Here is a 16,469-nt window from a genome sequence, read left to right on the forward strand (position 1 = left end):
GGCCGCCTAGCTAAGATAACTCTACCTGACTAATGTATGACTAAGCGAGGTCGACCCTAGGGGCAGGCGGTAACGGGCGGCAGTATGCTCCGACACGCTATTTGTGTCACGGTGCCAGCTCGGAGCCTCATTCCGGGCACCATGCCCGAATGAGGATCGCGATATTCTGCCTGTTCTGACCGCCTGGCTGACCAATAGAGGTCACGTGCATTTCAAGTACCTGGGTACTTGAAATCTGAGACCTTATTCCGGGCACCGTATACTGCGGCTCTCTCAACTCCTCGCAGGTCTTGATGTAGATCCAGATCTACTGCCCACTAGAGGTGGTATCGAGGCCGCACACTCCGACCCGATATCTAGGATCTCCTCAATTCTGCCCATGGTGAGTCTTCCAGCGCACGTCTGGAAGGTTAACAAGGATTATTGTAGAGATTTGGAAGGAATCAAGGTTGGCATTGGTCATCGTCTTGTCGCTGCGATGTCCCTTTTTACTGGCCAACGGCTGTCGGATTTTGATACAACTGCGAGTACCCTGAGTTCCAAGGGTATCTGTGCCTACCTTGACGTACTCTGCGATATCAGCTTAGACAGGGACTCGGTCGGGTTGGTCCATGTTGTCCCTGGTCAACTAGGCCGCAACCAAAGGAGCTTCAGAGCGGTCGTCGATCAAAGCAGTAAATCCACCTTCCCAAGCTCAGCTAAACAAGCTGTCGCAATCATGCCCCTTCTAGAGAATGTGTCTATGATGGTGACAGAATATGTGGATTACCTGCGGGTTGCATACATTCTCTCTGCAAACCAGCAAGATACTCAAATGGCATCGATCTGAATCCAATGCGGTCCAAGAGATATAGTCCAGTCAACATGCGCTGGACGTGGACGAGTCCGATTCCTATGTCCAAAATATCAATGCCAAGATGAAATCGCAAGCATTCGCAATGACATTGAGGAGAACGATCAAGAACGACCCCTGCTTACGCTCAAGGTGAATGGTGAAAAACTGTACCGGTATGGCGGAACCAGCGTGGGAACTCTGGGTAGGGTGGGCGCATTGCTTCTTAATGCCAGTTATGTGGCCTCGTGGCCAGAGCCGATTACGCCGCATTGCATTTTCTCAGACTCTGACTGCATAGATTGCTGTGTGTATCAGCTTAGCACGCAGGATACTGACAATACGCCACTCCTTATTTGAGATGGGGATTTCAGGACACTAGTCAAGGATGGAGAGCTCGATTGAAAATGCATCTAGGCTGTATCTTTAAAATCGAACCATCATACTCGAACTCTATATATATGCTCCTATCACCCTTCCATCCCCCAAGCTGCAGAGCTTCAACCTAGAAAGCACTCCAGCTGTATACATGAATGCCCTACAGCACAACCCACCAACACCACACGACCGAGCATCAGAATCACAATCACCACCACAACCATCACTCCATGCATACCCATGCATCCCGTCTGCAACAAATAATACACCTTAAATCCTACAAACACCCACAAACAGGACTAACGACCTCCCCATCCCTCACACATCCGCACTTCCCAGACTCAGGAACAAGCATCCCATGACACCCAGATAGACAGCAGCGGTAGTACCCTTCTGCGCACGCGGGACAGTCATCGTATGTTTCGCAGGACCCGCCGAATGTTGGGGCGGGTGATGGTTCAGAGGTTGATGTGCTTGTTGAAGACGTTGTTGAGGGAGTGGTTGATGTTGGAGTCGAACTTGAGGATGAGGATGAGGATGAGGAGGAAGGCTGCTCTGTTGAAGTTGGAGGCGGCTGCGGCGGGTCTGTACTCGTAGCCGACGTTGTCGTTGGTACCCATGTCTCGGTGCTTGAACTTGTCTCGGTGCTTGAACTTGTCTCGCTCGTCTCCGTCGCCCAGCTCGAACTCGAACTCGACGTACTCATTCCTGTAGGCCGACTGTTAAAAACAGGCCTCGTCAACCCCTCATACCAGAACTGCTCTACGTTCCCAAGACTACTCGGCCTATCCGTTGGACAGACGTGCGCCATTATCTCTGTTGATGTAGTCGGTGTGCCACCGCAGGCTGTAGCGGTTTCGAGTGAGCAGGTCGTTGAGAAACATGTTGTGCTTGTCGGCACGGAAGTGTCTGTTGCGCAGTAGATTATACAGTTTGTTTGGGGGGTGACTGTACATGGCGTTGTCGGTGTTGGGAGGGATGTCGCTGGCGGCTCAGTTGTTGGCGGTGCTGTTGATGTAGGCGGGTCGGGCGTGAGATTGTTCTGGGCTTCGAGTATATCCTCGTTCAGACTGGATATCAGTGGCCCCAGGGCATTAAGTGGTCCGGACAGAGACGACGAAGGGGATGATCCGCCACTTCCACTACCGCTTCCACTACCGCTTCCACTACCTCCTCCACCAGAAATAACACCCGAAACAGCAGAGCCCAACCCGTTCAAGGCCGATGCAATCCCACCAAGTGAACCGCCGAATATACCCCATAGACCGGGGCCGGATATACCTAGTCCAGAGCCGAAGTCGTTTGTGTCTATGTAAGCAAGTCTCGTTAGTGCATTTTACATAAAACTCTTGAAGAGTAGAAACTCACCAGCTTGAGCGGTCTCGATAGCATCCATAGCGGCCGTGGCACTTGCTGAATTTGAAGTGTCCGATGATAACGCTGCCACAGCGCTTGATACGGCGCTTATCTCTGAGAGGAGGCTTGAAGCTGAGGATATAGCTGCTTCGGGGGGTATGGATGTGATTGGGACAAGAATTCCATTGGAGTTTGTTGTGCCTGTCACTGTAGTTATACTTGGGCCATCTGGTCCGTTGGTCGTGGAGGTGACTATCGTGGCTGTGGGGAATGGGAACGGGAATGGAATCGGGGATTCAGATGTAGTCGGAGGCAGAGAGGAAGAAGGAGAAGATGAAGTCTCTGGTGGGAGTGTAGATGGACCTGGTCCAGGGGCTGGAGCAAGAGTTGGGGCAGCCGTGGGATATGGAATATCAGAGAACCCTGGTAGGATTGTCGGAGTCTCGACTGGATCCCACGCAATACCGCTGGGTCCGATAATAAGGGTTGCAATTGCTCCGTCAATCTCTGTTGTCAGTGTTGTTGATGTTGTCAGGGATGTATACTGTGCTATGATCGTCGGGGTGAATGTGACCTCGAATGTGCTGGATCCTGTTGTTGCTGTTATTGTTAGGATTGTGCTAGGTGGGCTTATAATAGGGAGCGCTGAGCTAGTAGATGCAAAGTCTGTGGTAGGCATTGGTGTCGTAGGGGTAGGTCCTGTAGATGGCTCTGTGCTCGTTGGCGTCGGGCTCCCGGTTGGGCGTGGTGATAGGGTAATGGTCACATCGTTGTCAATGATCGTTGTTGGAGATGGAGAGGCGGACCCTGATGTCCAGATCGTTTCAGTGCCAATAACTATAACGTCGGGTCCGAGAATAATGGTGTCCCCACTACCATCCACGACTGTCGTTGGTGAAGGCCCGGGGATATAAGTTGTACCGTCAATAATAATGTCCCATGGCGGTGATGTGATGGTAGGGGTAGGAATTGGGGAGGTCGAGACGCCAGATTGACCTGGATTCTGATCGGGGATTTGACTTGGGACGGGGATTAATGTAGTGTTGTCGCAGCTATAGGTCGTTAGCAAGCCTCACGTTAGCCATGGAATGGGCAGGCTCACTAGTACTCCGACGGGAGATAACAGTGCTCGCCGCAGGGGAATGTCAGGCTACCTCCCAAAACGGGACACAACTTCTCTCCATCAAAGCAAGTATACTGTGACTCGAGGTAACAATCACCGCCGCAAGGGAGCGTCGGTATGCCCTCAACAATCGGGCATAGGATGCCTTGAGCAAAGCAGTTATACTGTCCCCAATTAAGCGCAAGCCACAAGCCACAGGCAAGATGAAAATAAATACCTTTGTTCTTAAATACCCCTGCGCACCACAGAAAAGCAACAATTCCTCACCAGGCGGCATCTGAGCAATACCATCCAGATCGCGATTCTCACCCTCCCCATCAGGCGCAGACCAATAATCCTCATACAACAACCCCCTCGGATAAACAACCCCCTCCACAAACGGATCCGGAACATCATAAGCCTGATAAAAGAACCGTGCCCCCCTAACCCACTCACCCGTCTCCGAATCCTGCACAGCAGCAGGATCATACTGATAAAGCCCCTTCCCCCTATGCCCATCCAACAGCTCATCACCCCCATCCAACGCCTCATAATCAAAAATCTGAGGCTTGACATGCGGCAGAATTTCACCTAGATATTCCCTTAGCCGATTGATATACCCCTCATACAGCAGACCCTCGCCGTAGTCTACTATCCCCGAGACATCGATCCCCTCGTCTTGAGCGTCGGAGAGTTCGTTGCGGGGGGTGATGATGTATATAGCGGGGTTTTTGTCCTCGGAGAAATGGTGCAGGAAGTCGGTTAGGGCGTCGTATGAGTGCAGGATTGGTGTGCCGTTGGGGTCGTATAGATCGCCTAGCATGTCGTCGCCTGTTTGGAGGAAGTTTATGACCATTGATTCGAATTGGGCGCGGGAGGGGGTGTCTGTGTAGTCTCGTGAGAGAAAGGAGAGGCTTTCGCTGGTTATTGTTAGCATGCGAGTTACCTAGAAATATTGACGGGCGTATTTGGATAGGGATGTAGGGTAGGAACATACAAAAAATGCGCAAAATACACAGCGTTCTGCGAAACCACTAGCAGGGCCGTACACCCGCATAACCCATCCAACACAATCTCTACAGGGTTTTGCCCCAGTCCTGCAAACTCAGCTGAGTTTCCTGGGTTCAGCTCATAAGTGTAAACCGGGAACCCGCCGTACGCTTCCCAGTTGTCGACGCGGTCGACGAGGTATGTTGCCATATGCTCGTTGTCGTCTGGGTAGACGAAGGCGCGTTTTGCGGGGGAGGCATGGGGCTGGGGTGTGGATCTGGTCTTGAGACGGGGGGTACTTGGTTTGCTTGAGCTGCTGCATGTTCCGCGGCAGTTGAGGTAGGGGCTTGTGTCACGGCGGAGGATTTGGTTGCTGGGTGTGGGTGTGGTGGTGTTGACGGTGATTGTTTGGATGTTGTCGACGTAAGTGAAGCGGCCATTTTTGTTGACGAGGGGTTCTCTGCTGACTCCGAGTGAGAAGAATAGCGCCAGGAGTATTGCAATAATAAATGGGAAAGACATAATTTTTGGTGGACAATGAGAATCCTGACTTCTGCAGTTCAGCACAGTGCAAGAGGTTGCGGGACCCTGCTGGCTCTATATAGACAATTGACAGAGCAATCCTCTTCAGTCATACTACGTAGGAGAGGCGCCCTAGGTGTCAGGTCTATCACCAAAGCCATTGTCACCCTGCAATGGGACCCAGTGTACACTGTTACGTGCGGGCTGAGTATGTCTGCAAGCCCGCGGGATAAACGACGTGTAGTCGGTGTGCAACTACCTCGATTTGTATAGATGGCGCATCCTTCGCGGTCGTACGAGTGGTCATAGCACCGGTTATTATAGCGATGGTTGTGCTAGGCCAAGCGTCTGACCTTCAGCTTGACCTGCGCGCTGAAGATAACCAACGCAAAAATTCTCCGGCGGTCTAGCCCCATCATGCAGGGTCTTCAGAGATTAAATGCGGCAGGATATTACCTCGTCGTCATAATTAGTTGAAACCAATCACTTCTGCAGGGAAGTCGGCTACACTAACTCTGACGTCTGTCAGCCGCACCAGCGCCTTGTGCCGTTGTGCAGGGAATACGGGATACTACGGTAGGGCTGAGCATTCGGCCGGTGCGAAACTTGATCGGCGGGTCGAATCATTGGCAATGTGCTCTGGCCTACTTATTTCAAAGTACAGAATTGAAAGATAGTAGCAGATGAGCCGTGATGGTCAACGTTAGCCCGTCGAATCCATTTATCATGGCCATTTGCCTGGGGAAATAATTATATTGAAATGGTTTTATTGGGTTAAACTCAAAGGGTGTTCAATTAAATCCTGTCGACCTTTATTGACCGCTAGTATTCTGCTTCAACGCCGAACTTACTATTAGTCAGCGCCTGCTCGGTCATTACCTATATCTTTTCTATTTCCTATTCTAGTTAGTTAGCTTACCCCTATTTCGACTGTATCTAGTGCAGTATCGTAGCTAGATTGAATGAATCAGACCTTCATATATTTCGGGTGGTGTACCAAATATTACGGACGTGGCGAAGTTCGACAAATCCACATCAAAGCCTCGCCTTCTCCCCCTCATACGTAATCTTAAAACTATACCCCTCATCATAATGCATCCTCCAATACGTATCCCAAATCCTCCCCGTAACAGATCCAACCCTCCCATCCCCAACAAGCTCCCCATCCAACCTCGTAATCGGCATAATCCCACCAGCAGTCGTACACATAAAAATCTCATCCGCCTCAAACGCCATCTGCACGGGCACAAGCTGAATTCGCACCTCCAGCCCATGGACACCCGCAGCATCAACAACACTCTTCCTCGTCACGCCCTCCAAAACACCCTTCTCCGGCGTGTAGAGAGTATCATCCTTCACGATAACAATGTTAAATCCCGCACCCTCCGTAAGATTCGTATCGCCGTCCGTGAGGAATGGATACATTGCTCCCCGATCGGACGCCTCGTATATCCCGCGCGTGAAATCGCCCCATTGTAGATTTTTGACTGTTGGATCGAAGGAGCCGGGTGGTGTACGTCTCACCGTCCGCGCGATTATCGCGCTCCCAGAGCCAGAAAGCTGTGTTTCAGGATCCATCACCCAGATATACGGCTGGATAAACATGTACAGGTTATTTATTATATCCTTGGCCTCGGTCCCACGCACACCCTTCATTCCGCGCGTAACAATAAGCTCAACGTATGCGTCGCGTATCCCGGACTTGGATACCATGTCTACAAGAATGGATTTGACTTCTTCGCGTGGGAGAGGGAGGCTCAGACGGATCTTGGCACAGCTTTTCTCCAGGCGGTCCAGGTGGTCGTTTAGTCGGAAGAACCGCCCGTCCCAGACGGCGGGGACGTCGTAGGTTAGGTCGCTGTGGAGGAAGCCTTGGTCGAGGAGGGGGATGCGGGCTTCGTGAAGGGGGACGAGGGAGCCTTGGATCCAGGCGACGCCTTGCGAGAGGGGGTTTTTGCTGGAGGCTAGGATAGCTGTACGGTCGCGGTAGGCGTCGAAGACTTTTTGCATTGTTGCCATTTTGATATTGTGTGGGAGAATATGGATATAACTGGAAGCTGAGGTTGGGCAATGGAGGTTGCCTGGGTTCTCTGATAAGGAGTTGGAGAACGGTAGGTGACTGGGAACCGAGGGGCCCCGGACATTTGGAGACGTTCTGGTTGGAGAGACCTGGATTATGCTGCATGCATTGGATATCTCAATGAGTTGTGAATGGTTGCTATTATACCATTCCCCTCCTACTCAGTAGACACATGATCATCATCAAGCGCAAGTTCATTTTTGTTCATCCTCTTCGTTGACCATAACGGTCATCCAAAGCTATATACATACATCCATCATTTATTCAAATATCCTTCGCCATCATGCTAACTCAAACATGAGGTGATATCTAAACCTTTTCCAAAAACACAACCCGACTCCCATAATCCGTCTCGAACTGATACTGCAATCCCAGCCCCATCAACGCACTAGCACTATAAACCAGGCTATCATCCCCATCAACCTTATACTCAGCACCCTCCTCAAGACCCTGCAATTTCACCCTCGGCACAGCGTGATTAACATACGGACTCGTCTGGAAATAAAACAAGACCGCCTGACTCTTATCCTCGCTCACAAACAACGCAGCAGGCCACCTCGTTTCCTCCGGTAGTCTCAGCCGATAAAGGTCCCCGTTCAAAACAAGCGGGTTCACACGCTGCGAAAGCGCAATGAGTTCGTGCATGTGGTCGACTTCTTCACCCGTTATCTCAGCGGGATCTAATTCGAGCCCGAAAGACCCACCCATCATCGCGACGTGTGCGCGGAATTCAAGCGGGACTGTCCGACCAGTCTGAGCATTCGGAACCGCAGAGATATGAGCGCCCATTGCAGAAGGCGGGTACGCAAGCGATGTCCCGAACTGGATAGCGATTCTCTCAAATCCATCCGTGTCATCGCTCGTCCAGATCTGCGGGAAGTAGTGCAGGATACCGGGGTCGAAACGGCCTCCGCCACTAGCGCATCCTTCCCATAGTACATCCGGGAAGCGCGTCGTCAGTGTTTCGAAGACCCGGTAGAGACCGAGCATGTAGAGGTGGTCGTTTGCTGGGGAAGGTGTCTCGTGTTGGCCTCTGTTGTTGTCCCATTTGATATAGCTTATATCGCTTGAGTTAAGCAGATTTGTCATGAAGTCGATTATGAAGTCTTGGACTTCAGGTAGTGCGACGTTGAGAACGAGTTGGTTCCGTCTTTCAGTGCGCGGGTATGATCCTGCATGCAGGACCCAGTCGGGGTGTTCCTTGTATAAAGAGGAATTAGGATTCACCATCTCGGGCTCGACCCAGATTCCGAATCGCAGTTTCTTGTCTTCGTTGTCTGTTGTCCCGTTAATAGTCAGATTCGTCGCGCCTTCAACGAGCGGGTCTAATCCATCAGGGAATTTATCGGGGTTGGGCACCCAGTCGCCTAGTCCTGCATTGTCGGATAGACGGGGGTACTTGTTGCCGAACCAGCCGTCATCCATGACAAACAAACTAATACCAAGATCCGCGGATTGTTCGGCGAGAGTGAGCATGGTACTCTGATTGAAGTCAAAGTAGACGCCCTCCCAGGAGTTCAAGAGAGGAGGACGATCCGAGGTCGCGAACTTGGATTTGATCAGGTGGTTCCTGTACAGCCGGTGGAACTTGCGCGACATGCCGCCGATGCCTTCGTTGCTGTAGACTGACACGGCCTCGGGGGATGTCAGGGTTTCGCCTGGTCCGAGGTTCCAGGAGAGTTTGTCTGGGTTGAAGCCTAGTAGTGCGCGCGTGTACCCCTGGGACCCCTTTTCGATTTGCGCGCTGAATGAGCCTGTGTAGATTAGGTTGAAGCCCCATGCTTCGCCCTGGGATTCGGTTGTAGACGGGTCGACGAGCGCAAAGAAGGGGTTGTGCAGGTGGCTGGAGTAGCCGGTGTTGCTGCCAAAGCTATATGTCTCATTAGCAAATCTGTACACTTCCATAGAGAAGCGAAGATACATACCCCTGAACCCCATACTGAACCCTACTCCTCTGCCTCTCCGCCTCCCTCGCCCAATCCCCCCTCAAACTAATCAGATCCAAATCCTCAACCTCAAAATCCACACTGAAACTCGCAAGCCCATCAACAGTGATATTCCCCTCTCCCCGATTCGTAACATTCACACTGCGCACAACAGCATCATATTTCGGAAACACAGAGTAACTCAAATCCGCAGCGACAGAACTATAATTGTCATAAAGATGCACAACAAGCGTGCTCACATCCTCTTCCCCACCAAATGTAGCAGGCAAACCAGGCAACGAAGCCGCATTCTTCCCCTGAATAACATCGTGCGATTGGTACTGGAAATCGCTAACGGTATACCCAGCAGATTGTCTAATCCGCACAGCTGGGACGCGAAAGTCGCCGCGGCCTTGGTCGGGGAATTCGCGGCGGATGCGCCCGGGGAGCCCGACCCAGCCGTTTACGGGGGGGTCGACGGGGGGTGGTGTCTTGCCGGAAATAGAGGGGCCGAAGTGGTCTGTTATTAGGTCGCCTGTTGTGCTGTTTGCATGGAAGCGGTAGGTTAGGTTGTCGCCGTTTAGGGAGAAGGATGTGCCGGAGGCGACGATGGCTGGTAGGGTTAGCATTTTGCCAATTGGTACGGGGCATGTAGGAGGTGAAGTGAGGGGAAAGAGGGGAATGGGCAATGAATTACCATTTGAACCATCCTCCTGAGCCAAGGCCATTGACGCATGGCTGCAGACCGCCAGCAGGCCAGTGGCTGCCGTCAATGGAGAGCGACCAAACATGTTGAATCACCCCGTGAATTTTCTTCTTTGGTATCTGGTGGAAGAATAGCTGGGTACCAGGTACACTATTTAACGTCACTCTCCCACCGGAGTTCCTCCGCATCCAAGCACAGAATCCGGGCAAATATCGGGAAGTGTATACAATTTCCCCACATCGCACTCCGAATCCGGGGGTGATCGCCCGGATCTTTACCCCGTACTGCTGAACAGGGTAGGTAGCTGGCTAGCTAACAGCTGCTAAACGCTTGACCTTGAATACCTATCGAGTCAGGCTAGAGACTTGGCTGACGTGCGATGCAACATCGGCTTGATCAAACCATTCTTGTTGAGGACCGGGATCCCGTGGGTTGGAGTTGAAAACTTGGAGGCTCGGCTTGCTCGGATGTTTGCAGCTCGATTGTAAGTTGTAGTCCTAGGTAGAGTATGCTCTTCGAAAGGCTCGTACCTATCCATACCTACCTGAGTGTGTGATTTCTGGCGCTTCTGTCTTTTCAGCTCCTTTGTGCCCCAACAATGGTCTTAGGCCAATACAGTTGATCACATAGTGTCTCGGTTCTCACCTCAAGGTTACCGTTGTTTAAAAATTACATACCACGGCCAGAAGATGGATTGGCATCACAGCAAGGCATGGCATTGGGTGGAGGTTGGGGTACAACAATTACCCGGGGGTGGGTCGCTATGATACCAAGAGCCAAAGACATTCAAAGTCGCGGACAATTCCAGGCAGGCAACTAAGTGCTGCATTGGAGGAAGTACTCCAATGCGACAGGTTGAACGCCAGGCTAAATTGTGCAGAATCCGTCGGGCCAGAGGGCGCTTGTGCTTTAGGCTCTTGGGTTTGACCCAAAATATATACGTATACACACCCTTCTCTACTCCAAAATCAAGGTATGATACTGCCATTGCCCATCTTGCCCGCCATAAGCCTGTTTGAAAAACCAATTCAACAGTTGTATTAACCAACCAATTTCTTTTGAGAGGACGGAATAAAAAAAAATTAACCTATCCAAAGTGCAAAAAAAAATTTTGACGACAGCAGTGTGGTTCGAACACACGCCTCCGAAGAGACTTGATAATCTCGAACTTAAGAGTCTGCATAAACGGTGCAAGGAGCCCCAGATACACAAATTTGTTCACTGGTTAGGTCAGTAAGATATAATTGGCCAATATTAGACGGTGAGACCCACAGTCAAGCGCCTTAGACCACTCGGCCATGCTGCCGCATGTTAGCATTGTTAAACCTTTGGTAACTATAACTGTGAATTTTACATTATGTTTTCCGAGTTGATGTTATTTGCTACTATTTGCTACTTCACTATCAATCACTTGGTTGGGGGTTTTTGAGTTTTCATCCTGAAGGTTGATATATTAACCCAGGAATAATAGTTAGATGAATGACAACTAATGGAGAGTATATATATACTAGCCAAAGTCAAATAGTCAATAAAATCGAGCTCGAGCTCTAGACGGCATCTCAAGACCAATTTTCGTTCCTCGAAAGTCTACGAATGGGGCGACAGAGACAAAGTCTACGCATCTTCCCTAAAAGCCAAGTTGGCTTCACAGACACCACAATGACTATGTATACATTGAGGCAAAGAGTGACATGACGATGACTGTCTGGCTAAGAGGACCATTAGAAGTATTCACAACAATGCATCTTTGATTCAGCCTGTATTCATGTTCGCGATTACACCAACAATTCACTAGAATTCCAGAATAGTAAGAGGTCTGACTTCACCACCACATCATCAATGTTTTGCAAACTTTCAGTATAAAAACGGCATTATGTCAGTTCTGGTACTCACGCCCGCGCCTGTGCTGTTGGTCAACTCCGCCTCTTGACCAGCATCAAACAAGTAATGTCATCGTCATGGCATCAGAATCCAAGGAGTTATTCCCAAGTACCTTCATGATTCCAATGGCTGTGCAATATCAGTTAATGGCTTTAACCCCAGAGTAAGATGTAGTATTTCATTCTCTGTGCTCAGCATCAAGCGGACTTCCCCGTTCTCTGACTATGTGCTTGGCTGGATGCATGGTTTAGCGGCCTGGATTCTTAGGTAAATTGCAAAGTCTTATTTTAAACCTGTGAGAGAATTTGCATTGGCTTTGTATATAATTTTCAATATAAAGTTGCCCCTCTGTTTTCATGTTCATTATGCTCTGTCCTCTAGCTATTCACAGTAATGATTCTCTCAGCTACTATTGCACAGCAAGCGCATTTTAATTATCCTACATATCCTACAACATCACAACAATCTAATCTAGACCTCAAACAGCCCGGAAGAGAAGGAAAAGTGTCGCGCAGCCAGAACACCAGCACCAACAACAACCGCAAAAGTGCCAGCAAGAAGCACCTTTCCAAAGAATAACCGTTCGCCGTTCGTAGCCTGCGAAATCAAGTTTCTACCAACAGCTATATCCTGCGTAGACTTAGACTCGCCGTTTCTGGAATGGAGGAGCATGTCAATGGTTTTCTCGATCTGTTATATGCGTCAGTATGAACTCTGATTTGTGACTGTTTTCGGGAAGCTGGCTAGGCGACCTGAATAAGATGGGGTACATACCTTTGCACAAACGACTCTCAACTCCAGAAAATAAGGATCAGATGGGGGACACCTTTCCTCGATTCGTTTGATATATCTCAAAACAACGGCGCAAAGCCGGCTCATCCCGCCGCCCTCAACTTGACATATAATACCTATTGCATCGCCCTTGGAAATCTTCAGGTTCCGCTCGAACAGCTCCGGGTTCATAAAACAGAGTTCTAGCGTCGCAAGCGCCATTGCTTGTGGTATTGCGCAGAAATTGAATATACTAGGCTCGTTGAGTTGGGATAGATAGGACAGACAGTCCTCAACATGGGATAGAGCGTTGGCAACCATGTGCGTGCTGCAATCCAGTGCCTTCCCTTGGTACACAGAGTCTCGCTTGAAGAGGTCATCAAAGTTGTCAACATGCCTTGACCAAAACTTCTCAGGCCAGAACCGGCGACCATCGACGTAATCCTCATGCACGTCACGAATGATATTCGTTTTCTGCAGCAACAGGCCCATGGATTTATGCAGGTGTTTTCTCTCAAGAAGAGCGCGGTCAACGAAACCTCCTTCGACAAATAGCCGCGTTAGACCTTCGCCCACGATCCCGGCGACGTACCAGCAGTATTCGTCGTACTCTGACATTGTCTTGATACCGCTTGATTTGGTGGTGTACTTTGCCATGCCTGCGCCCATCTTCCCCGTTATATCCTTCAGTATTTCGCGGTACATGCGCTTCAACTTCTTGTATTCCGTGATGACACAATCGAAATAAAGCAAAAGATCCCGATCTGGTACGCCCTCTCCACATCCATCGAATCTCCACTCGTCGATGTCAAGGACGTCCTTGAACCCCCGTAGTAACTCTCCTTTTCCCTCAGGGTCAATAGACCCATCGTCTTCAATTGTATCGAGGCCGCGCAGGATAAGGTAGAATATTGTCACTGGGAAGAGGAGTTCAGCGTGGAGGGACTTTATCACGAAGCTGTAGGAGCGGCCTGTTTTGTCGAGGTAGTAGAAGCAGGTCTTTTGGGTTGGTGATAGGTTGTTGAAGTTGTGATTTTGGAGAGAGTTACGGAAGAGCGTCCTGTTGGGAGGGTAACCTGTAAGTATTTAGGGCTTGTAAGGGAAAGCCACAGTGTACTTACCGCTGGAGAATATACCGCAGGTGCAATGGGTGAACGGTGAAATAGAGGACGTTGCTCACGAAACCCATCTTGGTCTCCAAATCAACGAGAGTAATAGTAACTGAATTCTTCAAGAAATTGAAGCGACGCTGGCAACAGGGATATCCGAGACTTAAGCGTAGGTAGAGCAGCGTAGCGGAGCGGGATTCAGAAATCCGCAACGGGGCGGAGTTGACAACAAGATACGAATATATTGGATATTGGCTTCTAAATCCCGTTTGCGAACGTGTACTGGGTACATCCAATCATAGTCAAGTGTATCTAGTTTCGATTTAGGGTCCAGGTCTGTTGACAGAGGTTCTGGATGACGGCTGAACTGGTGGTTGACGAGGCCTCGCCCGGGCCATTGGAATAATAGGATAAAGACGCGTGATATATACGGGGTCCCTACGAGGTTCGTGGACAGTGTCTAGTATCTATTTAGGCAAAATTTGAGATTAATCATTGAAGAATAAAAAAAAAAAAGGAATATTCAGCGAATGCTCGGCCCCAGTGCCGACCCCTATATACACAAGACAAGTGCCGTATAATTATAAAATACAAAGAATGAAAATGTAACGAGAGAAGGAAAAGCTCAAGAGCTCAACAAAATAACCCAAGCCTCTCAACATCATCAACGCATCAAAGCTTACTCGTCCTCCTCTGCATATGCGGAAACCTCCCAAACCCCCTTGGATCCCTCCACATCGCATCCCCCGCAATGCCCGTAAACCAAATCCCACCCCCCGCCTGCCCCATACAAACCCAGCAATCCCTCTGCGAATTCGCAGTAAGCATATGCGAATTAAACGCGCAGACCTCCACAGTATCAAGTTTCCGGTCAAGACGCGCCGGCGTAAAGTCCACATCCTGAAACTGAATAAGTCTCCAATCCGTCAACCCGCTCCAGCGCTGGTTTGGCGGCATAAACAGCGCGAGCTTCCCAGATGGTTTCGCCCAAAGCCCATTATGCAGCGTAAATGAGAGAAACCGGCGTGTGTTTTCGGGCGTGGAGGCTTCTTTTATACCTTCCTTGATGTGCAGTGCTAGTTCGCCGAGCGGCATATTCATCAACTTCCCGACGCGCAGGCTCGGCATCCCCGTTGCCATTGCGGCGCCGTACCAGTCGTGGTTGGGGAAGTCGGTGCCCTTGCCGGAGGGTTTCATTCCCACTGGTGGACGAGCGCGCATATTCACCACTGTAACGGGTTTACTTATCTCGTTCGGCCCGAGATGCGTGTGGTTTTGCTTTAGGAGCCAGGCGTGCAGGACGTTGGAGCGGGTTACTCTTAGCGGACGACCATCGCCCTGTCTCCCCTGTTCGCGCCGTTTCTTTTCGAGGGCTGCGAGGTCGCGCTCAGCCTCAGATTCGAGCGCTACGATCTCGGGTTCTGCGATGAAGACGTATTTCTGTTCAATGTTTTTCTCGGGGCGCGTGATGTGGCTGTCCCATAGGAACCGGGAGAGGAACCGCGCTTTGTCCAGCGCGCCGTAGATTCGCCAGTCTGGGGGCAGGGCTGGGGTGGCAGATGTTGCGTCTTTGCCTGCTAGGTCGCCGCCGGGTCCGTATCGTTCGTATGGGTCCAGGCCTAGCTGGTCCCATGGAGACGGGGGTGTGCCGCGCAATGTACTTTCCCAGCCCTTGAGCATGGCCTTGAGTGTGAACAGGTCGCCGATGACATGGCTAACGGAGATAGTGAGCAGGGTTGCATCACGGAAGCGCGTGATCTGCATAGTAAGGATTGGCCTATCGGTGTCTAGAATCTCCTCGAGGTTCTTGACGGCATTATAAGACGTGCAGCGGTCTTCATCATCTGGATTGGCGAGGTCAGAGACGAAGACGCCGAATGATTTGCTTGGTGCGCTGGGTCCGACGCCGAATCCGGCGCAGTAGTCTGTGATTGATCGGTGGGATTCATCGAGGCAGAAGAAGTCTTTTAGATGGTCGAGTGCGGACTCTTGTTGCTGGATGTACTTTACTAGCCCGGTGGGCGTGTAGGCGTGGTACTCTAGTCCTGAGGGGGCGGTTTCGGAGCGCCGCACGCGCGCCTGCATTATTGGACGTACGGCGAGTGTTTGGTACCATGATTCTTTGAGTTTCTCGAAGGAGAGCTGTGCGTCAAAGAGTACGCCGACGCGAGCCTGTAGGGTTAGCAGCCGTGCAGTACTTGAGATGCGCAGAACAACTCACAATAATGTTGGCACTGGTTAAACATTAGCACGTGGATGCATCATTCTATATTGAGCGTGCTTGACTTACTTTGAAGCCGAAGCATCCAGAGGAGTGATTGGGACGACGGTATAATCCTCGGAATGCAGAATGGACTCCATGGTGGACCCGCAGTTCTCGCAGCTCTGGGACTGATGCCGGGGTAGGTAGGGATGTTGCAAGCTTGACGCAAGGGATAATGAATGCTGCAATCACGCAAGGGCGTTTACAAAGGAGTAACTCGGGTAGAAGTTAGGATTCAAGACAACGAGTGAAATTACAGCCAGATCTGTCCTGATATCGGAGGATTTCAGACAGTGGCGATGAATCGAATCTCAAGTCAAGTCAGCGGCCCAAAGGAAATTGTCCGAATGACATTCGCCTTGTCATTGCCCTGCCGCCCGTCGCTCCTGAGAAGTACCGCGGTCCCCTGAAGATCGATAGTTCCCTAATAGTCTTGATGCTCGCTGATAGTCCTCATAGTGGGTGGCGCTGCGGATCCCCGGGCCCATCCCAATTTCCTCTTCGGGACGCCCAACGGTGATCTCCACGCTGCTCAACGGGGTGGCAAGCTTGCC

The 16,469-nt window shown here is 50.7% G+C and overlaps 6 protein-coding genes across 6 annotated transcripts; 1 reads left to right on the forward strand and 5 right to left on the reverse strand.

The window, feature by feature from the left end:
• Positions 1-272: 272 nt before the first annotated feature.
• BDV14DRAFT_174828 (uncharacterized protein) lies at positions 273-1,251 on the forward strand. The gene has a single exon (XM_073768959.1). It carries the CDS (start codon positions 380-382, stop codon positions 827-829), a length of 450 nt encoding a protein of 149 aa, XP_073627302.1. The 5' UTR covers positions 273-379; the 3' UTR covers positions 830-1,251.
• A 236-nt stretch (positions 1,252-1,487) lies between these two features.
• BDV14DRAFT_209323 (uncharacterized protein) lies at positions 1,488-5,471 on the reverse strand (the record flags this gene model as incomplete). Its single annotated transcript, XM_073775616.1, has 5 exons — positions 4,666-5,471; positions 3,721-4,588; positions 3,669-3,673; positions 2,558-3,618; positions 1,488-2,518 (listed from the first exon to the last, which is right to left on the reverse strand). Exons 1-5 carry the CDS (start codon positions 5,178-5,180, stop codon positions 1,488-1,490), a joined length of 3,480 nt encoding a protein of 1,159 aa, XP_073627303.1. The 5' UTR covers positions 5,181-5,471.
• A 744-nt stretch (positions 5,472-6,215) lies between these two features.
• BDV14DRAFT_209326 (aminotransferase class IV) lies at positions 6,216-7,211 on the reverse strand (the record flags this gene model as incomplete). Its single annotated transcript, XM_073775617.1, has 1 exon — positions 6,216-7,211. The coding sequence occupies exon 1, from the start codon at positions 7,197-7,199 to the stop codon at positions 6,216-6,218; it is 984 nt and encodes a 327-aa protein (XP_073627304.1). The 5' UTR covers positions 7,200-7,211.
• A 306-nt stretch (positions 7,212-7,517) lies between these two features.
• BDV14DRAFT_209330 (alpha-galactosidase) lies at positions 7,518-9,996 on the reverse strand. Its single transcript, XM_073775618.1, has 3 exons — positions 9,883-9,996; positions 9,186-9,798; positions 7,518-9,130 (listed from the first exon to the last, which is right to left on the reverse strand). The coding sequence occupies exons 1-3, from the start codon at positions 9,974-9,976 to the stop codon at positions 7,570-7,572; spliced, it is 2,268 nt and encodes a 755-aa protein (XP_073627305.1). The 5' UTR covers positions 9,977-9,996; the 3' UTR covers positions 7,518-7,569.
• A 2,247-nt stretch (positions 9,997-12,243) lies between these two features.
• Positions 12,244-13,732, reverse strand: BDV14DRAFT_190236 (isoprenoid synthase domain-containing protein; the record flags this gene model as incomplete). Its single annotated transcript, XM_073771311.1, has 3 exons — positions 12,244-12,462; positions 12,547-13,603; positions 13,665-13,732. The coding sequence occupies 3 exons, from the start codon at positions 13,730-13,732 to the stop codon at positions 12,244-12,246; spliced, it is 1,344 nt and encodes a 447-aa protein (XP_073627306.1).
• A 592-nt stretch (positions 13,733-14,324) lies between these two features.
• BDV14DRAFT_200871 (uncharacterized protein) lies at positions 14,325-16,013 on the reverse strand (the record flags this gene model as incomplete). The annotated part of the gene is made up of 3 exons (XM_073773604.1): positions 14,325-15,824; positions 15,874-15,886; positions 15,943-16,013. 3 exons carry the CDS (start codon positions 16,011-16,013, stop codon positions 14,325-14,327), a joined length of 1,584 nt encoding a protein of 527 aa, XP_073627307.1.
• Positions 16,014-16,469: the final 456 nt, after the last annotated feature.

The sequence above is a fragment of the Aspergillus stella-maris genome (assembly GCF_047715825.1).
Source record: "Aspergillus stella-maris strain CBS 113639 unplaced genomic scaffold BDV14scaffold_33, whole genome shotgun sequence".
Taxonomy (NCBI): domain Eukaryota; kingdom Fungi; phylum Ascomycota; class Eurotiomycetes; order Eurotiales; family Aspergillaceae; genus Aspergillus; species Aspergillus stella-maris.